Raw genomic sequence first — 23,480 nt, 5'->3', positions numbered from 1 at the left:
AAATCAACAGACTGTGAGACATCCAGATAAAAGAGTATTATTCAGCACTAAAAATAAGTGAATACTAAGCCATGAAAAGACCAAGAAGAACCTTGAATTCATATTACCAAGTAAAGAAGCCAGTTTTAAAAGGCTACCTATTTTAATGATTCTAACTATAGGACATTAAGGAAAAAAGACAAAATTATGGAGACTGAAAGATATCAGTGGTTATAAGGGGAAAAGTAAATCGATGTAGCAAAGAGGATATCCCCCCATCCTCCCCAGTGCTAGTGATCAAACCCAGGACTCAAGCATGTTAGGCAAGTATTTTACTATTGAGCGACACCCCCAGCCCAGGCAACAGAACTACTCTGTATGATACTATTAACAGTATGTGGTATATTCTATTATATATTTTCCCAAACCCATTTGAAGTACACCACCAAGATAAACCCTATGTAATGTAAAACTGTGGACTCCAGGTGATAACAGAACGTCAAAGTAGGCTCATCAACTGTAACAAATGTTCCATTCTGGTTTATGATATTGACAATGGGAAGACTAAATATGTGGGCCAGAAGTGGGCCAGGGAGTTCATGAGAACTCTGTGCTCCTTTTCTGCAACTTTTAAATGGAGAAAAAATTTTAAACAGTATAAGAGTTAAAAAATGGAAAGATGCACTGTGTTTCCTGGATGGAAACATTTATTATCTCAAAAAAGATTTATCTATCTACAAATTGAACACATATTTTTCTTTATGATGCTGGAGATTAAACCCAGGCCTCAGGCATGCTAGGCAAGCATTCTGCCATAGAGTCACACCACCATGAACGTACTCTTAAAAACCCCTATACAGAATTTTCATGGAACTTGACAAATTGAGACTGATTAGAAAAAGAGAAGTAAGAAAAGATTTACCTTCCCCCCTCACTTACTCAAAAAAGTCTTATTATAAAACTCTGGTAATTAAAACAGGATAGTGTAGCCACAGGAATAGGTAAATAGAACAATGGAATAGAGAGACCAAAATTAAATCTGAGCATATATATAACCTTCATGTATGATGGAGTTACCATTACCAGATCACTGGGCAAAGAACTCCATGAGATTTGCTGGAGTAACTGGTTTAACACGTAAAACTTGATTTCCTCTTTACATCATATATGTGAATAAAGTCCAGATGACTTTAAATCTCAAATGTGAAACAAAATTTTAAAACTGTCCACACTTGGCTATTGATCTGGCTATTCTACTTTTATTAATTTGTATAAGAAAATAATTGGAAAAGAACAAAATGATCTTTGTATCATAATGTATGTTCAGGTCCTTCTATTATTCTTTAATGGAAAAAAATCTTTAAAAACCTAATTGTGAACCCCCAAATTAATTACATTTATACAATGTATAGTCTAAATAGCTAATAAAAATGATGACACAATCTATATTATTGACATAAAAATTAATTCTATAAAAAATATTTTATATATAGCTATGGAAACCAAGACCATAGTAGTGATGGAAATCAATGGGATCTATTTAATAGAACAGAAGAGAGAACCTAGAAATACGCCCACACAAATAGCTTACAGAATTTTTGACAAAAGTACAGTTCAATGGAAGAAAAGATGGGCTTTTCAATAAATGTTGTAGCAATTTTATAGACTAAACCCCACAACTAAACCAACAACAAAAAAATACTGTATGTAAGTCTCATACCTTATATCAAAATTAACTCAAGATGGATCATAGACTTAAATATAAAACTTAGGGAAGAAAAAGACATAAAAATCTTTGAAATCTAGTGCTAGGCAAAGAGTTTTTAAGACATGGTCCATGAAAAATTTAATGAATTTAACTTTATTAAAATCAAAAACTTTAGCTCTGTAAAAAGACTGTTGAGAGAATAAAAGATAAATTATAGATTGGAAGAAAATTTTTGCTAATCACATATCAACAAAGGACTAATGTCTAGAATATATAAACAATTCTAAAATTCAATAGTAAAAAAATAAACAATCTAACTAGAAAAGTACAAAAATACTAGAAAAGGGGGATTTCAGTAAAAATTACTGATGGCAAATAAGCACATGAAAAGATGTTTAACATCATTAGCCATCAGGGAAATGCAAACTAAAACTGCAAGGAGATATCAATATAAACTCACCAGAGTGGCTAAAATAAGATTTAATAAAAAGTGGCAATAACAAATGCTGACAAATATGCAGAGAACCTGGCTTAGTTATATACACTGTTGATGAGAAATAAAATGGTTCAACCATTCTGGAAAACAGTTGGTAGTTTCTCAAAACAAACATACATGCAACTACCATACAACAGAAATTGTACTGTTGGATATTTCATCCAGAGAAATGAAGAATTAAGTTCACATCAAATCCTGGGGTGTACACTAATATTTACAGTGGCTTCTTCTGTAAATGCCCCAAACCAGAAACAACCCTGATGTCCTTCAATGGGCACATGCTTGAAAGTGCTATGGTACCTCAATGCCATGGAATACCACTCATCAATAAAAAGGAACAAACTACTGATATTTACAACTGGAATAAACATCCAGAAAATTGTACAAATGAAAGAATCAATTCCTAAAGGTTACATACTGTATTCCATTTATGTAATATTTTGATATGACAAAATCATAGAAATAAAGTATAGATTAGTGATTGGCGGGGGTCACAGAAGGAATGGGGGCAGGTAGAAAGCTGGGGCAGCTATACACCAGCAACTTGAGTAAAGACAGAAATGCTATCACCCATATTAGTGCTGTGCACCCTGGTTGTGGAATACCATAGCTTTGCCCGGTGTTGCCATGGGGGAACTTGGGTAAAGGAACTCAGGATCTGTCTTTATTATTACATATTTGTGTAAAACTACAAGTACCTCAAAATCTGTATATAATATAGTATCTGCATATTAATAGGAGAATATCTGGATATACACACCCAGATAACAACAAAAGAGTATTAGTAGTTATCTATGTTGATGAGATACATGATTTTTAAATTTCTTCTTCATATATAATATATTATAATTTTTTGATGAACATGCTCTACTATAATAGTAAGAAAAATATATCAAGCTCTTTTTATTAAGAAAAATAAAAGTAATATATGCTATTGTATACAACACTGAATATTTTACTATGTTAATCCTTCATAACATCATTTTTAAAGCTGTTTGACATTTTATCACATCAGTCATTGGTCTATAATAGGGACTTGCGTATTATTTCTATTTGTGTTTTATTGAAAAAGGCAATGCAAAAGATGTCCTTGATCCTTATATGATCCCTAAGCACTAGCCTTGGAGTTACTGGAACACATAGTTAGGGACAATGGAACATACTGAATAAAGAGTTTCCTGAAAACTATGAATTTATGTCCCCACGATCAGTATACATGTGTGAGATCTCTCTGTCCCTGAAAAATTGCTCAAATTGTATTCTGTATTACCTGTTCCATAGACCAAATGAGAAAGAAAGCAGACAAGCGGACCTCATTTGGTGAGAAGACATAATAAAATCAACTTCATACTCCTTCCCTGGCTCCCTGAGCAGGGCCTTATGCATTCTAGGAAAGTGCTCTACTATTCAGTACCACCCACCCCTGCCACATACTGCTCTTTTCACAATCTTGTGTGTATGGCTCTGCTCACTCATCTTCATTTCCCTTCATCTGCAGAAAGTTCAAATTTCTCAGCTGAATGTCCACAACCTACCTTTTTCTGCCTTGTTCACTTGCTTCCAGCCACTCTTGCCTCCTTGCTGTCTCTTGAACAGAGCTGGCACAACTTGGTCAACCACAGGGATTACTTCCTCTGCCCCTACCATTCCATGCTGTGGGAACCTGCACCCTCTATTCCAGCCTCCCTCTATGAAGTTTGCTCTTTCTCTGGAAATGGCACACTGTATGTTTTAGAATGCTTCTCTACGTTATTCTGAAACCTTGAAAAAACAAATTCTATCCTCCAAGGCTCACAGACATTCCAACTCATACAGACTTTAAGTTGCATCTCATCCTTATAAGATCCAAGGTCAACTCCAGCCTGCTTTACGTCTAAGCCTCCCTCTTGCAATCTTTACATTGGTGTCCTTTTTCCATCATGGCCTCCACCCCTGCAAGTATCTACTGCATCATGCTGCTCACTGAGGAATTAACCCTGTCCACACTGCTCTCCCTGCTCAATATCCAAGATGACCATTCCATGCATCCTTTTCTCCATTGCCTTTATAATGTCCAATCCCTGTGTCCTTAAGAGCAGGCCAAATGCACAGAGGAAGTAATATGAGTGTTATAAACAAACTCATACAAGGGCGTGCTTGATTAAAATATATGAGGGTTATAAACTAACTCACACTAGGGCGTGCTTTGATACTGAGAGATAAGCAAATCTTAGAGCTTCTAACTGGAAAAAGAAAAATATATAATGCATGTTAAGACATTTTCATGCAATTTACTTCCTTAAGTTCATCCTTTTGATTTTGTCATATAGTCTTTCTGCCACAAAGTCTTATCCTAATTTAACATTACACAAGAAGTACTTCCTTTCTGATTTTTATTCCACTCAGCACTGACCTTCTCCCTCCCAACAGGAAGAATGGCAGATGATGCTGCTTTTTGCCATTTCTCTCTAAGCAAGCATTTTTCTACTTCAGTGAGTCTCCATTTCATATTGGATTTCAGCAGAAAATGCTGTTTTCTCCTTCAAAATATATTTGAAAGCCTCTTTTTTTCCTTTCCACATATTACTTTGATAGATTATATCCCATGGGTAAGAGGAATCAGATCTATGTAATGAGTTCTATGAAAAATTTCTGTTTTAAAATGTCATTAAACAAAGTGTTTTTAGAAAAAAACCTAATTTTTGATTAAGAAATTTATATATCCTTACAGAAAGATCACCACTATAATATTTATTGTTCTCTGGGTCATGATATGTAACTCAAGCTAATTTACTTGCTCTTTTTATGTAGTTAGATCTGTTTCAGGCTGCAATGAACTTCAAACTTAGTTTATCCTTGAAATCTGAAATAAATTAGAGCAAAGCAGCGAAATTGTACTTTAGAGAATGATATATAAAAGCATGTGGTAGAATGAATCCTATTAAGACAATGGTGATACTTTTCTGCATCCTAAACCAAAGCATCTGAGATGCATTCAACTGCACACTTCCAGGTGATATGTGAAATATCCACCCAAAATTATAATCTTCCCTCAGCCCCATAAGAGACTACTCACCAGATTTCCTTGCTTTCAAAGCAATAACAGCTGCTAGCTCTCTCTGCACCTAATGAAATATTAGGGAAAAATCAAATTAGAAGAAGAAAAATGAAACTACCAAATCAGTACTTTGATTTCAGATATGCAACCCCAATTAAGACTGGTTGCAATGACACTTAAGTTTATGCCATCACTTTTTTTTTTTCTCTTAATTCATGGAAAAGCCTTTGCATAAGAATTTCAGGCCAAAAAAATCTGGAATAATCATACTGAATTACTTTTTTTTTAAACTAGTTGCCAAATCTATACATTGTGAAATATTGATCAATATATGCTATATGTATGTCAAAACCAAAACTATGTAACATTCAGAAATAATGCAAATATGAATTAAATTATTAAAATATATATGATATCCTGACAAAGATATGAAATATTACTTATCCCTCAAAGATGCTAGTTTATGTAGAAATTCTAGAAACATTGAGATAGTTGATCCTGGTTTAATTGAATCTTTGCTCAAATGTAGTGAATGTCCACTATAGACCTGACAAGTTTACAGCAACCATTTGGATAATACACCACCTGAAACCAAGTGTCACCGACTCACCTGAGGTGCAATGTGAATACAAAATGACCCTTAATATCCCAAGTGTCTTAAACTCCAAATTTTTATCTTCCAAACTTTTTAGGACTTTCATGCCCTCTTGTCCCTCCCACTGTGAATGCTTAAATACTTCTTTAAATACATTCTCAAAAAGGTACATTAAAGACAAAAAAACATAAACCCAGTTGCTTTCAAGGATAACATGAGGATAATCTTTGTAAAATCTATGCTAGGTTGCAATAAAAATTCCTTAATGAGCAAGGTCTTCCCCTTCACAACACAAGCTCTCAAGCTCAGAAGCATGTGTGTGTTGAGAAATTTGGAGGCGGTCACAGTGGGAGTTGGGGAGGGTCACACAACTGAATATATTACAGTAATAACACTTCAAAGGGGGAGTCTGGGAATTCAAGGTTAAATTGCAGATCTGCTATTCAAATTAATTTAATTTATATTCATTTACTGGAAGGTGAGAGCAGCAATGTGCTAGACCCTGAGACTCGGCTCAGGACTGCTTTCCCAGAGGCCAGGGCATCCTTACCCCCGAGGGAGGCAGTTCCAAGTGCTTTCCCCGTGGGCTGGTGTGCATGTCAGGGAGAGTGTGTACTCATAATTTAGCTGTTTATTTGATGCCATTCTCTCAGGACAACTGTGCAGTAGCTAGAAGGTAATCATTCCCTCTCTCTTCAATACTGAGAGTTTGATCTCTGAAAAACCTTATGGCTGGAAAGCTTACAGTGAAAACTTAGGGGGAAAAGAGGACAGGGTGGGAGGGTGAATGGAAGTCATGAGTGACCAGAGCTAAACCTTTATAAATACATGGGTATATATTCAAATTTTCAAAAAAACAACACAATTAAAATATCAGTCATTGTATATTTTAAATTTGGGGTTATTTATAAGATTTATTATAGTATTATCATCTACTTGGGGATTTTCCTCCTTCATGGTGTCATGCATGTTTATTATCATTCACTGGGATCTTGTTAAGAGATTCCCCATTCTTCCCAGGGAAGAGCCTACAGTGGCTCAGAGATAGGAAGACAGCAGAGATGGAGAATGACGGGTGAGGAGGATCACTTCAAGGCTCAGAGAGTTAGACACTGTCTTCTCCACCCCCTTCTTCTGGCTTTCCCAACTGGAATTCTTTACACAGCATCCTTGGTTTCTCCTTCTCTAAATAGAAATAAGGCTCAAGGCATAAGTAGCTCAAAAAAAGGAAAGTATTATATTCCCAATACTCTATATCACATCTTTTCAAAGATTCATTGGGGAAAGAAAGGAGGAATTGGATGAGCAAGAAAACAATAGAGCATTTTTGCGATTTTGGGAAGAAGAGAGACAGGCAGTGAGAAAGTCCAGAATAACTTCACAGTTTAATTTTGAAGGAACCTAAGCTGCTTTTTGGTTTGTTTTATGGGACTGGAGACTGAACCCAAGGCCTAGCACATGCTACGCAAGTGCTCTACTTCTGAGTTACATTCCCAGCCCATTTTATTTTATTTTATTTTATACTCTTTGGTACTGGGAATTGAACACCAGGGGTGTTTGTCACTAAACTAAATCTCCTGTCCATTTTTATTTTATATTTTGAGACAGGGTCTCACTACGTTGCTGAGGCTGGCTGGAACTTGTAGTCCTCAGGCCTTAGCCTCTGGAGTGGTTGAGATTACATACAGCCATGCCTCATCATTCCCAGCCTCTAATTTTTTTTTTTTTTTAATGTGAACTAAATGAGATTTCTGTACCCTCTACATTCTCTGAATCTCTGCAGTGGGAGGAAGTCAGTGTTTTATGCAGAGTGGAATGTACAGGAGCTTCCATTATTTGGCCCAAGAAAATAAAAGGATTTTAACCAAAACCCCAAAGGGGGCTGAGGATTTATCTCAGCAGTAGAGTGCTTGCCTAGCAGGTGTGAGGCTCTGGGTGCCATCCCTAGCACCTCAAAACCAAAACAAAACAAAAAGTGGATATTCTTCCTACAAAGCACAAAGGGGAAGTGCTGATCAAGCTATGTGAATTGGCACAGTCCCATTATGCAATCCCTCTGTAGCGTCTCTTCAGATCTTTTTGTTTGTTTCTTAAACACACTCAATGATGTAATTAATCATTTTAAATTGTGTGACTGATGTCTGTCTTTGGGGCTGGAAGCCTTGGGCTGGAGGCAAGGACTTGCATGTTTCTTCCTCACTTTGCACAGAGCACAGACATACCTTCAGTGACCCCCAGTAAGTGGGTATTGAGGCAACCCCTGGAGAATACAGGAAGAGGGAAAGCTGCCTCAGGGAGGACAAGGGACACTCATAGAGAAGGCATTCTCCTGCAGTAAGCTCCTCCCACAGGAAATCTTCAAAACTTATTAGGGGGACTCAAAGCCTCCTTTGCAAATAATTATAGATTTACATTTAAAAAAAAATAAAGATTTTGAGCAACTGTATAAACACACTAGAATTTTCTTTACATACAAATAAGGAATCTGTTGGCATTAGAAAAGGAATACCATATGCCAGAACCCTTCAAACCTTCAGAGGACCACGTCCTGGCCAAAGTTCTAACCACAACCTCCTAAGAGACCCTGAGCAAGAACCACCCATCTGAAAGGTGTCCAAATTCCTGGTGAGTTGCTTAAATCTTTTATAGCATAGTGATCATTTTTTCTACTTTATTTACTTGTGTTGTTGGTTAAACTTACTTTCTCTCACCAAGACTGACATGGAACCTTCTAATCAGGCTAGGCTTATAAAGTATATAGGAGAGTCAGGAGCTACATTCTGATATTGGCTTCTTTTTTTTATCTAATGTGGACACTAACCACTGCCTAGGTAATTAGAAGAAATGCATTGTTCTTGGCTCAGTGGTGCATGCCTATAATCTCAGAAGTTGGGGAGGCTCAGGCAGGAGGCTTGAAAAGTTCAAGGTCAGCCTCAGCAATTCAGTCAGACCCTCAGGCACTTGGCAAGACCCTGTCTCAAAATTTGAAAAATAAAATAAATAAATACATCAAAAGAGCTGGCCCCAGAAATCTCCCACCCCCCACCCCCAAAAAACAGCTGGGCATGAAGGTGGGTGGTACAGCCTGCCAGAGTTCAATACCTAATGAGGAGGGTGGGCAGAGGGGTGAAATGCATTGTTGTTAATTTTTCACGAAGAATAAACCTCCCTACTATGATCTATAACTCCCTTTCTCATCCCAATAGGTCCAAATGAATTTCAGAATTCAAAATTTCATAAAGGTACCCTTTCTACATTATAACCTTAGTGAGATCTGGAGCAGACCTCAAAAAAACTAGGCATTCCACTCCTTGATGCTCACCCCAAAGATCTAAAATCAGACACCTATCGGACATGTTTATGTTTCTGCAATAATTACTTTTCATACCAAATGGAATAGAGAAAGACTAGAAAAAACATCAGGTTTTCAGCTCTTCTATTTCAGAATTGTGAATATGGGAATGTAAACCTATGCTTACTTTACACTAAAAGTTTCTCCCCCTTATTTTTCTCACCTTTCCTCCTATCCTATGGCTTTTTAGTCATTTCTTGTCTACTAAGAAATGCTTTCTTTAAATAGGTTGAGTTTTCATCTATTCCATAGTTCTCAAACCTGACACCACTTAGAATCACTTTGGGAGCTTTAAAAAATATATATACTGATACACCAACCCCAACTAAACCACATTCTCTGGGGCAGAGGCCCAAGTGTGAGCAGAATATGTTTCCAAACTTCCCCTACAACTAACTATAGGTTGCATGTGGGGCTAAGATCACTGCTCTGTTCCACAAGACAGAGTAGTTTCCCTAAGACTCCATATTTCAATCTTATGCTCATCTGAACTGACAATCAATCTTTATTTTTTATTATGCTGTCCTCTAATTTAATTCATTTGTAAAGGGACATGGCCTTCACTGTGTCTTAGAGATAAAATTACGCTCTAATCCAATCAAATGATTAGATTCACTTACTACATCAGCAGGTTGACAGACTCAAGTACATGGAAAATTGCAAGGAAGCTTTTACAAAGCTTCAACTTTAATTTAAAATACTGTTTACTCAATACACAAAGCAACTGTATAATGCAAAACATATAGCTGAGGGCATACTTGCCCTTGTGAATATCAATAGGAATACAGAATGATTAAGGGACTGATAAGACATAGCCCCAATTTTACCCTCTCCTCAGGGACACATGAGAAATTGCAGTCAGAAACATGCAAAATATTTTGGCTATCTTCAATAACCATCAGGATAAGAAAAACCAGATATCTACATGTAAAAGAGTGAATTTAGATTTCTTTCACCCTGTACAAAAGTCAAATCAAAATGCATAAAAGACTTAGAAATTAGGCCAGAAACCTTAAAACTGCTAGAAGAAAACATAAGATCAACACTTCATAAGTGTAAGCACCAATATCTAAACAAGACCCTTAAAGCTTAAGAAATAAAAACAAGACTCAAGGGACTGGGGTTGTGGCTCAGCAGTAGAGTGCTTGCCTAGCACCTGCAAGGTGCTGGGTTCGATCCTCAACACCACATAAAAATCAATAAGTAAAATAAAGATATTGTGTGTCCAACTACAATTTAAAAAAATTAAAAAACAAGACTCAATAGGTGAGATGCCATCAAATTAAAAAGCTTCTTTATATACAGAGATACAAAAAATTGTGCTCTATATGTGTAATAAGGATTGTATTGTATTCCACTGTTGTCGTGTATTTAAAAAATAAATTTTAAAAAAGCTTCTGCACAATAAAGGAAATGATAAGAGACTTAAGAGGGAGTCTACAGAATGGGAGAAAATCTTTGCCAGCTACTACTATGACAAGAGACAAATACCCAGAATATATAAAGAACTCAAAAAAACTCAATGCCAAATATACATAGTACAATCAATAAATGGGCAAAATAACTAAATAGTAACTTCTCAAAGAATAAACAAAAATAGCCACTAAATAAATAATATATAACTATTTATAAATAAAATATATTTTTAAATGTTCAGCATCTCTAGCAATTAGAGAAATGCAAATTGAAGCTACATTAAGATTTCATCTCACTCCAGTGTTAATGGCAATCATCAAAAACATGAATAATAATAAATGCTGGAGAGGATGTAAAGAAAAAGATTTACATTGTTGGCAATACTGTAAATCAGTACAATAAGTCTGGAAAGCTGTGTAGAGATTCCTCAAAAACCTAGGGAGGTACCCAGCTAACTCACTCATTGATGCTCACAAAAAAACAAAAATCAGCACACTATAGTGGTACAGCTGCTTCAATGTTTTAGCAGCACAGTTCATAATAGCCCAACCATGGAATAAACCCAGATGCCCATCAGTAGATGAATGGATTAAGGAAAGATGGTTTATATACACAAGGGAGTTTTACTCAGACATAAGAAGAATGAAATAATGGCATTTGCTGGTAAACGGATGGAAATGGAGAAAATCATGGTAAGTGAAATAAGCTAAACTCAGAAAATCAAAGGTTGAACGTTTTCTCTCATGTAGAAGCCAGAGCAAAATAAGGGAAAGAAGGCAGTCGGTGGCACATGACTATAATCCCAATGGCTCAGGAGGCCGAGGTAGAAGGATCACAAATTCAAAGGAATGAGATACCATAAAGTTACAGGGAAGATGAGTGGAGGAGGAGGAGGAGAACAAGTTGGGAGAGAGGAAGGAAGAGACTGGGGAAGAGAAATGGAATAAATTTAACAAATCATGCTATATGCATATAAAGATACCAGAAGGAATTTCAGTTTTATGTATATGTAAAAGAAAGGAAGATTAATAGAGTAGAGGAGGAAGAATGGCAGGAGGGAGGAAGGGAGAACAATGGAGGATGGGGCTTAAAATCAAATTCCTTGCAGGTATGATTTTTTCAAAATGAGCCCAATTACTATGCATAATTATGAGGGTCTAATAAAAAATATTTTAAAAATAACCATCAGGACTACTCACAAAATAGCTCTGAAATTCAGGAAAAATTAGACCCAATCTTATTTCCAGCACTCTGCCTTCTTTTTTTCCCCTAGCACTTTCCCTGGCACCTTTGTTCTCAAAACCCAAATGCTCACAAAGCTGTTGTGCATCAAAGCTAAGACTCCAGAGGCAACAGGAAATGTTAAATGCAACTTCTGAGTGCCAGAGAGCATCTGCTGGGAGAGGTTAACTGAGAAGATATGAGCAGGCTTCCTGGAAGAAGAGATCCTTGAAAACAAAGCATAGAGCTAAACAAAAGTCAGTGAAGGTCTAAACAGAAAGTCAATGAACACTGGCAAATATCTTAGCCACCCAAAAGGTTTTCCTTACAAACTAATTCTAAGTAGAACCAGCAATTAAAAAATTTCCTATATGTTTTCAATAAATCTAGAAACATTTAAATTTTGAAACTGTAATAAAAATGTTTTTAAAACATGGAGTTACTGCCAGGTGTGGTGGCACATGTCTGTAATCCCAGCAGCTCAAGGAGGCTGAGGAAGGAGGATCACAAGTTCAAAGCCAGCCTCAGCAACTTAATAAGGTTCTAAGCAACTTAGGGAGACTTTATTTCAAAATAAAATATAAAAAGGGCTGGGGATGTGGCTCATTGTTTAAGCATCCTGAGCTAAATTCTCAGTACCAAAACAAAACAAAAACCAAAACTCCAAAATCCCCTTGAAGCCCCTTTTCTCAATTTTTAAAACTAAATATAAGAAGAATTATGACCCAATATTCTTCAGTGTTTTATTTCCAAACATACTAAACTTTTAAACTACTATAAAATCTTAAGCTACTATAGGCTTTAAGAATTCTAGAAAAAAATAAATGTGCTTCTTAATCACTGTCCTCTTAAGGACAAACTCAGCAGTGATGGTGAGTTGGGCCTTTTCTTCTATGAAGGAGGTGCATGAGCTGAGTAATGATTTTCTTTGTTTGTCAGAGGCCTGGTTTTCTATTTTCAAGCTCATTATTTTATTCTGAAGGACTAATATTGCTACAGTTCTGACACATAGATAATCTTGTGATTAAGTGTTAATGCAAACCAATAATTAGAAATTAAGGAAGTTATATGTCTGCCTAGAACTACTATTTTCTATTCTAATAGTTTATTTAACAAATATTTGTTTCTCCAATAATTTCTGTCACCATTTCAAAGAGGTGTTTATTAAGTATGTGGGGATGATAAAATACACTTATGCTTACTCATCTGTTTCAAGGCATTTAAGGATATTTAAGAATCTCTCATATAGACTATTTTGTTGAATGCATACATATAGCTTATTAATCTTATTATGACTGAGATAATAACTGGCCAGTCATTCAAATCCTAATATATGGAGAAGTGGTCTGAAACTAACAAAATTAATTGTAATGAAGTTCTTCACTTAGATTTTTTAAAGTCTGTTATTGAAGTCTGCTACATGTACATCTAGTTTGACAGAGTTTCACATTAAGACAAACACAGTGGTGGACACTTGTAATCCAACTACTTAGTAGGCTGAGGCAGGAGCAGCTCAAGTTCAAGATCAGCCTAGGCAACTCTAATGTCTCCAAATAAAATATTAAAAGGACTAGGGGTGTAGTTCAGTGGTAGAGAGCTTGCCCAACATGTGCCCTTAAGGCCCTAGGTTCAATCCACAGGACAGGGGGAAAAAAACCTGATAGTTTTCATTTATCATAAGCACAATGCAAGTTAACAACAGAAATGGGATTCTTTAGAATGAATAACAATATTTTTAGGAATATTACTAGAGATATTCAGGTTACAAAAAAAAATAATGTATTCCAGAAAGATAAACATCTGGTTAGGGTATCCTTTGTTTTGGTTCAAGAGATATAGAATATTCACAGGTGGGCAACCAGGAGATAGTCTACCTCCTGTAGCTAAACTTGATGGATAGTCCTCATTTACCTTGTCCTCCTTGCACAATTTGACACTGACAGCCATTCCTTTCTTCTTAACCACTGGGACTCTGTACCCTCATATGCTGTGGGCTTTTCTCTTTCTTCCCTGAATACTACTTCTCTTCTACCAAGGAACCCCTTTTCCTCTGAGTCCCCCCTCCCCCCGGTACTAGAGATTGGACCCAGGGGCATTCTATCATTGAGCTACCTCCCCAGCCCTTTATATTTTCCATTTCAATACAGGGTCTCGGTAAGTTGCCCAGGCTGGTCTTGAACTTGTGATCCTCCTGCCTTAACCTCCTGAGTCGCTGGGATAATAGGCATGCATTGCAGTGCTTGGTTCTATTTTTAAACTTTGATGTTCCATAGTGATCTCCTGTGGGCTCTTTCAACCTTCCTCTCCTTCCATTCACTCTCATGGCTTCCGCTGCATCCTTGACTCTAGTCTATACCTCTTTGGCCCCAGAGCCCAATGTCCATCTACCTTCTGGATCTGAAAGTCTCACTAGTAACTCAGGCTCAACATTTCCAAAAGTGAAGTCATTTTCATTTTACTTCCCTCCACCTTAAAAATCTGCTGTGTCCCATATATCCAGTCATATCTCTTCCAGCAAACTCTTCAAAGACTCCTCCATGACACTATGACAGAGTCCAACATCTAATACTGTGTATATAATATTCTTCTGGTCTGGTCTTCACTATCCTCTCTATTTCCATTATTCCTTTCAAAATCCATACTCCAACAAAATAAGTTGATCATCATCATCATCATCATCATCATCATCATCATCTATACTCCAGCCTTAGTAAACTATTTACAAAATATAAAAAAATTTGCAATTCTCTGAATGTATATGCTCTTTGTCCTGGATCTTTCCTCATACTATCTATCTAGAATGCCTTTCTGCTGCTCAACTTTATGTGACTGTTTACTTATTTGTCCTTCAGGCCATAACTTAATTACCATCTTCTTCTGAGTGCCACCATCTCCCCTGATTGAGTCAAGCCCTGTTTATACTCCAGTAGCATGCTACACTTACCTCAATTATAATAGCACTTTGTTTACTTCAGTGAAATCTTCCCTTTGGCTGGGGCTCTCCAATACTAGATTAAAAAACCCACTGAAACAAACTCTCTTGTTCAATATGCTGACCCTGGTTCCTGGCATCATTATATATATTTGTGATTTAAAAAATTACAAGCTCTGTTTTAATCAGCTTTTTCACTTCTATGACTAAATGTTCTGACCAAACAATTGTAGAAGAGGGGCAAATTATTTGAGGGCTCATGGTTTCAGAGATCTTAATCTATAGAAGGCTGGCTCCATTCCTTGAAGCTCGAGTATGGCTGAACATCATGGCAGGAAAGAGTGGCAGAGGGAAGCAGCTCACATCATGATGATCAGAAGCAGAGACAGACTCTACTCTCCAGATAGAAAATATATACCCCATAATCAAACCCCCAATGAACCACTTCCTCCACCCATACCCCAACTGCCTCCAGCTACCACTCAGTTAATCCCATCAGGGATCAGTTCGCTGATTGGGTAGGCTATGATCCAATCATTTCTCCTCCAAATCTTGCATTGTCTCACACGTGAACTTTTGGGGGATGCCACACCTAAATCATAACAAGCTCTTATAGTTGCTAGTGTGAAAACAAGACTTAGGAGGAACAAGATCAATGATTATGTTCATTAAATGTTTAAACTTCAAGTGTTTGAAAGGTAGAAGATGAAAATCATACCAACATATAGAAGTTGCAAAAGAGCATGTTAACTCTTAGAACTTTCAAATATCCAGAAGTGACCACAGTGGAGATGGTCTACTATGTAAGATTCAAGAGACAATGCTTCATATGGGAAGGTAAGTATCAGAAGTGTCCAGGACAGGGAATGGCTCTAATGATTTGTTACACAATGCCTCCTTCTCCAATAACCTGCTATTGTCTCACATGGGGAGTGTTTGTGTCACAGGGATGGAGGGGTGGTGGTGACATGTCAGCCTACAGTTGTGATATTATGGACATCTATACCACCCTCCACCCAAAGGAGATGTAGGTGATGCCAATCTGAACAAACAGATGAAAAACAACTGTGGGAAGCCACTTCTTATTGTGTAAACTTCATGACACAAAAAACAGGGAAGGTACAAATGTTTGAAAGAAATCTGAAAAAGTAATCCAATGACACTAATATCTTTCCAAAGGAGCAGGTATACCAGCTCCTTCAGCCTTCAAAGTGGCTCATGACCTCTGATCAGTGACTTCTCCAAAGCCCTAACTGCTGACCAACACAAATGTCCTGATAAATAAAAATTTCATACATATGAAATAAATTTTAAGGAAAAAAGTATATATTGAACATACTCTTCTTTGCAATAATAGTGAAATAAAAGATTTATTATGTTTACATAATTAAATCTTTAAGTTTTATATCTCAAGTACTTTTTGCCATTTTCTGTTAAGTCCAGACTATTTTAAAATCTATATGACATTGTAAATATTCTTCAATGGATTCGCATAATAAAATATAATAAAGTATCTACAAAGACATAACATAATTTGCAAATCTATGCCTTACTATGCCTTTCTTTCACAACACATATAATTTCTTACACAAAAATGTCCTTTCTTGATCACTGTACTTTTTGGAGGCATTCCTAGCAATAGTCTAACCCCATCACCAATCAAATCCCAGACACTAGTGATCTTCTGTGAAAACCAAGGGGTCTTTCATCTGTAGGAAGAAGCTTCTGGAGAACCTTTTAGGGATGTTATATCAGAAATACTCATTGGGATAAACCCCCAAAACTAAGAACCCTTCCAACTTCAAAGTCTACAGAAATTGCTGACATGCAAGGACTTCTTAGAAGAGCAAGATTCAGAACTTGAGATCCAAAAGTCTAAAACAGGAGTAGGAAATCTCTACTTATTTTATGCCTTGAGAGATGCTGTAGGATTCCAGGTGGTGGGGTGAGCCATAGTCCCCTACTTCATAGGACTATGAGATTTAAATAAGTTGATATGTATAAAGCCTCTGGAACGGTGCTGGGCATGGAGTAAGTGTGTGTGTGTGTGTGTGTGTGTGTGTGTGTGTGTGTGTGTGTGTGTGTTAGCTTCACTGTCACCAACACATTATTATAATTAGTATCTCTGAGCTAAACAATGGACTATAATAGAAGAAGGAACATATCCAGCCCTTATTTGCTTTTATATTTGAAATGCTTAATCTCCCTCTTCCCACCTAAACTGCAAACTCCTTGACAATCAGTACGGCCTCAACCCATTATGTTCCATCTACCAGCCCACACACATTGCAACTAACATAAAATTAGCAAATAGAGTCTAGTTCTGAGGCTTAAATGTTTTATTAAAAAGTTGTAGATAGTGCTTCAAGTGCTTATATTTTCAGAGTTCACTTTAAAAATAAACTTATATTTCCACAGAAAACTGAAGCTTTCATAAATATATGAAGGATAGACTTTAGTTGCAGAATTTCACTTTGAAACTTCATAGGTATCATCAACATAACTAGCTGTGGCCTGGCAGCTTTTGACATTCAAGGAAGAATGCTGTTATGAATCAAGGGATTATGGGCATGTGTTCAATAAGGAATATATATTGATTTGTATCTCTGCCATAGCAGATAAGCACCCATTTAACTGTTTAACATGACAGCACTTATTATCTCATCTTGTATGGATCAGAAGTCCAGGCTCCACTGGGTGGTCTGCTTAGAGTTTTCAAAGGCCAACATCAAGGTATCCACAGGACTGTATTCCTACTGGAGGCTCTAGGGGAGAATATACTTCCAAGTTCCTTCAGGACATTGGCAGAATCTAGTGCTGAAGGTCCTGTCTCCTCGATGGTTGTCACCTGGAAGCTGCCCTTAGTTCCTATAGTCCTCTTTCTGGTTCTTACACTCTAGGGCCTACATTTTAGTGCTAGCAATTTAATCCTCTCAGGCTTGGAATTCTCTTCTCTTCTGTCATTTCTCGTTGACTCCCACAAGGGCAAGTTCTGTGTTTTTAAAGGTTTATGTGATTAGACTGTGTAGATGTAGACAACCCAACTTTGCTGTATCTACAAAATACCTTTTGCTTTCTTGCATAATATTCACAGATACTGAGTAGGGGACTTATCTTTGGGGGACCCTTGTATCCACCAAAGAATGATAACACACTTCCTCAGAGACATCCTAGGAATTTAGCTCTTCACACCTTTTAAGGGTCTTACCTTAAGTAACTTGGTAAGAGAGACCAGCTCTAGAACATAATTTGCCCGCTATAAAATCTTTATAGACTCTTTACAAAATCCACCAAACTCTCTTGCTTTCCCTTCACAACTTTTTGTTACTCTACCCTCAAGCCTCAGCCAGAACCCCCAAGTTCATCTTAGATTATTCATTTGCAGCCATTTCTACCCCTTGAGATGTCTTCCTACCTTTATGAGTCTATCTAAAATGTTCTTTCCCTTCCTTCATTGAGATAAAACCTGCATTTCAATTTTTGCATGGTGCTAACCACAATAATCAAGATTTATTTATTTTTTGTAACTTTCATTTTTGTCTCATCACCATCAAATAGTATGCATGATCTGAAAAACATATTACAATTTATATGTACGTTTTTAAGCAAAACCACTTTTTGTTGTTTCATTAGATTATTTACTTATAGTCATATATGCTTCTTTTCAAAATTTGGAAAATGTATAAAAGTAGAAGGGTGAAAATCACCCATAGTCCCAGTGTTCAATGAATTAATCCTGTACATACTGCCCACTGAATAGCTGATAAACTATAAAAACTTATTTATTAATCAGATTATTATATATATCATTCATGTCAATGTTTTTAGTTTTAGGAAAAATATTAGTAGCACAGGATGGCAGGTAGAAGTAATGTAAAGATCACCCTGTTCAGTTCCATAATCTCCTACACACTGTACAGAATACAAAATAACAAAACAATAAATTGCACACTTTTGTGGCACTTACTATGTGCCAGGACATTGTTCTAAATGCTTTTCATGTATTCACTGCCTTAAGTATCTGCATATTGCCTTATATATCTGACCTATAGCAACTTGTGCAGATAAGCTCTTAAAAATGTTTTGTAATTTATATAAACATGACCCAGAATAAACTGAGTTCCTATTTATACATCATACCTCTTACATGTGCTTGTAAGTTCTTACTCAGCTACCTGGCCTCCTCATACTCTTCCATAGACCACTGAAGCTTGAACTAATATAATCTCCAAAGATCCACAGACTCTTTTGTTTTAAAGATCAAAGTTTGGTTGCATAAGTAAAAAAGCCTTGTAAGTTTTTCAAAAGGTTTTATGATATTTTTTTCTTTCCTTTTTTCTTTTAACGGTGTTGAGGATTGAATCCAGGGCCTCATGCATGCTAAACATGTGTTCTACCACTGAGCTACAACCTAAGCCGCTATATTTTAAAAATCTTCTGTAAAACTTTTGGCCTGACTTCCAATATACAGTTTTGTTTTGTAAATTAAGTATTAATATGTTTAAGCCCTTCCTTTAAAAGATGTTTTGTTAGGATTTATTCCTTAGTATTTCCTCTAACCCAAATTCAAATCAAATTAAAATGCTGGTTTAATTTTCCTATGATTAGCATAGAATCTATTAAGCTTGAAAAGTTACTGTTACCTGCTGAGCTATAATATATTCTTAGGCATAGTTTCACCTTCATGCATTATATTAAATGAGATTTGTCCTGTGGCCTTAGCATTTCTGCTGAATCACCAAGCCAAGAACAATTGGAGAAAACTGCTCAGAACTAAAGGCCAGGGCTAGGTGCATCTCTGACTGATTCCATTATCCCTTGAAGCAGCAAAATTCTCCTTTCAGCACCACTCACCCCCTTCATTTCAAGGAAATATTGGGGAGGCTTGAAGATTACCCCAGAGGAATTAACAAAGATCACTTGTTTAAAGGGAGTTGTTGCAGTGCTGCAGGGACAGTTAGTTGCATAAGTGCAGGGGGACACATACACACTGAACCAAGTGGTGGCGGGGCTTGATCACTTGAATTATCTAGCATTTGTCTCTGGAGTTTATGGGACAAAGGGACTGCTCCCATTAAAAACAACAACAACAACAACAAGAGGACTAACAAAAAGGGGCAAAGAGAGGCAAAGAAAGGAACAAAGAGTTGGGCTGTGCTGGGATGGCCTGCTCCTCCAGAATTGGGCAGGACAATAATGCTTTCATGTTTCCTTTGTGTGAGAAGGGAGTTGGGTGTAGGTCATTTTGAAAACAAGACTCCTGGAAAGGTGGGGTTCCTCCAATAGAAGGAAAGTATAGGCACAAGCCAGAGGCTAAAGGAACAGTCCTAAAGTTTCAGAAGAAGAGAAACGACTGAGGTCTTGGAACTGCAACTGATGGCTCCAAAGGAAGAGGAGTATCCAGCCAAGTGACAGGGTGACCCCTGTAGAAAATAATAGATTTCTATAGCTCTTGCACAGAGAACCCTGATACCAGATCACAAAATTGTAGCAGTCAAGAAAGACCTTTACTGACTTGATCTCTTCTGTCTAGCCTCTCAAACTCTCACTGGGATAGTGCTGGGGGTAGAGGAAGAGGAAGGGCAGAGAAGGAAAAGCAGGAAACAAGATGAGAATGTCAACCCAGGCTTAGGTTAGGAGGAAGGAGCTGCTCTGGACCGAATAGACTAAAGCTCTGATGTTGGACTCAACTGGACTTCTCATATCTAAATGAACTGATTGATCTGTGAAAGCCAAGGAAAGCTATAGATCTACCCAAAGCTTCATCCAAGGGTGGAATGAGACACTCAGAGCTGGCTGGAGAGAACAGTGGTGAGAAAAATTAAAGGATTTTTCTGCTTGTTTCTTATCAAATCCAGCTCATTTAATAAGCTATTTAGAATTCTCCCTCTATATCTGTGAGGAATTGGGTCCAGGATCCCTAAGAATACCAAAATTCTCAGATGCTCAAGTCCCTTAAATAAAAGGCTGTGATATTTGGATAAACCCAGATATATCCTCTCATATGCTTTGAATCATATCTAGACTAATTATAATACCTACTATAATGAAATGCTACATAAGTAATCATTATACTGTATTACCTAGAGAATAAGGATGTGAAAAAATTTCTGTACCAATCCATTTCAAATCTAATTTTTTTCCAAATATTTTCAGTCTGAAGTTGGTTGAATGTGGAACCTGAGGATGTAGAGGGCTGGCTGATTATATATACTTAGTTTTATGGTAAAAACAGACACATATGAGTGCAAACAACATTTTAGTTGTTATTTATATCTTATCTTCACCTTTTTTCCTTATTTTATCTCTGAGAATGTTTTTCTTCCACCCTAAACAGATCTTCCAGTAACTGTCATCTTTGGGTTTAATCTCCAATATCAGGAATATCTATCTGCCTAACGGATTTAAAAAAAAAAAAAACCTCATTGAGGAAACAGCATCTGTGAGCAGTATCTGATGTAGTACAAAATTAAAGTTTGAAAGGAAAAGAAAAAGGCACATCCCCCACATATACTTCTGGCTTCAAAGTGCTTCCCCACCCTCCTCTCTTGGCTTAGGTAAGAAACACAAGGCATGGGCAGGAAAGCAAATGTGAAAAACATGCATGAATTTACAGTCCACACTATTATTACCTGACAAATCGATTCCCTCTTGCTCAGAAAAGCAAATGGGATTTGGGGGTTTCCTTTGAGAAATATTTTTGCCATGGGTCTTCCTATTCTATCTGTAATATAAGTGAATAGAGAAAAAGACTTTGAAGCCTTCCTTCCCTGCTTTCTTTCTTTCAAAAGGACCAGCCTTGATGTTCTCAAAACTTCAAAAATCCCACTAAACTGTAACAGTGCCTTATGCTAATTACTGAGGTATACTATATAGTACTTGCAGCGTGCAGGTACTGTACAGTTAGCTCTCTGCTCAACTGATTTGAGCTTAATGAAACCCCGAACGCTAAAGGGGTCTCCTGGGTTCACTTAACAGTGTGATTCTCCCTCCGCATTCCAATCCATCCAGCGAGGATGTCACCAGGTAAAGCTCCTTACAGCACATCCCAATCCTCTCAGGTGCTTCAGTGGCTATTTCTGTCTACCTAATCAAATCTCAACCCCTCCCTCTGCAATTATAGATGTGAGACAATTCACCCTGCCCACCTCACAAAGGAGATTCTTTATTATTGCCACTTACGAACTGCACAATCCTGCCACATAGAAATGATACTCATTCCTTAAACCTACCCATCTCTGGCTTTTTGTTCATGCTGTTCTTTCTAATTAGAATGCTATTCTCTGTTCACTCGCACTGTCCCTTATGTCCAACATACATCCAAGGCTCTCCCTCCATGGGATGTATCTTAAACCTCTGAGCACCACGACTTTTTCTTTTGACCTTCACAGCACATTGTACTCACTACAGGAAACTGACATTACACTACCTTTTATTATAGCCTCTCACTGGTAAACAGCAAGCCGCTTGAAGACATGGACCACGCCATATTCTTTTTTGTTTTTTGCCCTTTGAGTTCACGCAGTGAACCCAGAAAACCTGAAAACCAGCTCGATGAACTTCCAAACTGCTAAATCAGACAGATATGCAGACTTGCTTACCAGTACTTAAAAGATTTCTAATAGGTTAAAAACCAAAATGCTGGGCTGGGGATGTGGCTCAAGGGCAGTGCGTTCTCCTGGCATGCGTGCGGCCCGGGTTCAATCCTCAGCACTACATACAAACAAAGATGTTGTGTCCGCCGAAAACTAAAAAATAAATATTAAAGTTCTCTCTCTATATATCGCTCTCTCTCTCTCTCCCTCTCTTAAAAAAAAAAACCAAAATGCTTTTGATATACCTTTTTATAGGCATCATTTCATGAAAAGCCTCAAATTAGGAGAGAATTCCCGAACCAAACTCCAAACCCAACCTGTTGAGGCCCATTCAATGAATACCAAGTTTTCTAAGTGATAATAAAAAGAAAACTACCCTTTTCAACCCTCTATTGTTGTTTAGAATTCATATGCATGCTTAATTAAATCTTTAATATAGCCTATTGTAAATGCTTCATCACTCCAAGTGGATAATTTACGCTGTGATGTAAGACTGTGTAATAGCACACAGAAGGCATCAACCGAACACCTGGACAAGGTCAAAATGCACCAACCACCAACCTCTGTCAGCCTCTTACACATTTCTCACTTGGTCTTCATAAGTTGACAGCAGGCTAATACATTAACACCTGTGAATTATTTCCCTAAAAGATTTTCCCATATAGAAGTTCATCTTTGTGTGTTTTTAACAGAAAAAGATTGAAAATAACCACAAAGTTTAAATATAGAGGACATGCTAAATCCATGAAATGGGATACTCAGCACCACTGTAAATGCTCTATGTAGTACTAATATTAGCCCTGGAAACACAGTAAAAACAAAAGACTACAAAATCAAAGGTTTGGGGGTTTTGTGTTTAAAATAAATATGTACACAAGAAAAATAACCTAGAAAATAATAAATCCTTCAATGCTAATAATGGATTGCTTCTAAAGAGCTTCATTTGGGGCATTTTTTGATTAAAAAATTATGAAGTGTTGACATTCAACTTAAACAAGCCAAGTATCAGATGAATGTGAAAGAAGCTGCAAAGCAAGATCAACAGTGTTGATAACCTTCAGATTTACTTTGACCTTCATGAATACAGGAAAGAATGCATGCTATTTCTATCTAGTATTTACATAACATGTCATTATATCCTAATTTTTA

At 37.0% G+C, this 23,480-nt stretch overlaps 1 protein-coding gene across 2 annotated transcripts in view; it reads right to left on the bottom strand.

Annotated features, from left to right (window-relative positions):
- The window catches only part of Rapgef5 (Rap guanine nucleotide exchange factor 5), a 226,736-nt gene that overhangs the window by 138,191 nt on the left and 65,065 nt on the right, over window positions 1–23,480 (bottom strand). For both annotated transcript variants that reach the window (XM_078039979.1, XM_078039980.1), the window contains exon 7: window positions 5,239–5,287. In XM_078039979.1, coding sequence (XP_077896105.1) covers window positions 5,239–5,287 — 49 coding nt within the window. The remainder of the gene's footprint in view (window positions 1–5,238; window positions 5,288–23,480) is intronic.

Source organism: Ictidomys tridecemlineatus, chromosome 2 (assembly GCF_052094955.1).
Source record: "Ictidomys tridecemlineatus isolate mIctTri1 chromosome 2, mIctTri1.hap1, whole genome shotgun sequence".
Classification (NCBI taxonomy): domain Eukaryota; kingdom Metazoa; phylum Chordata; class Mammalia; order Rodentia; family Sciuridae; genus Ictidomys; species Ictidomys tridecemlineatus.
The sequence above is the reverse complement of the archived record's forward strand: the minus strand, read 5'-3'. Positions and strand labels throughout refer to the sequence as shown.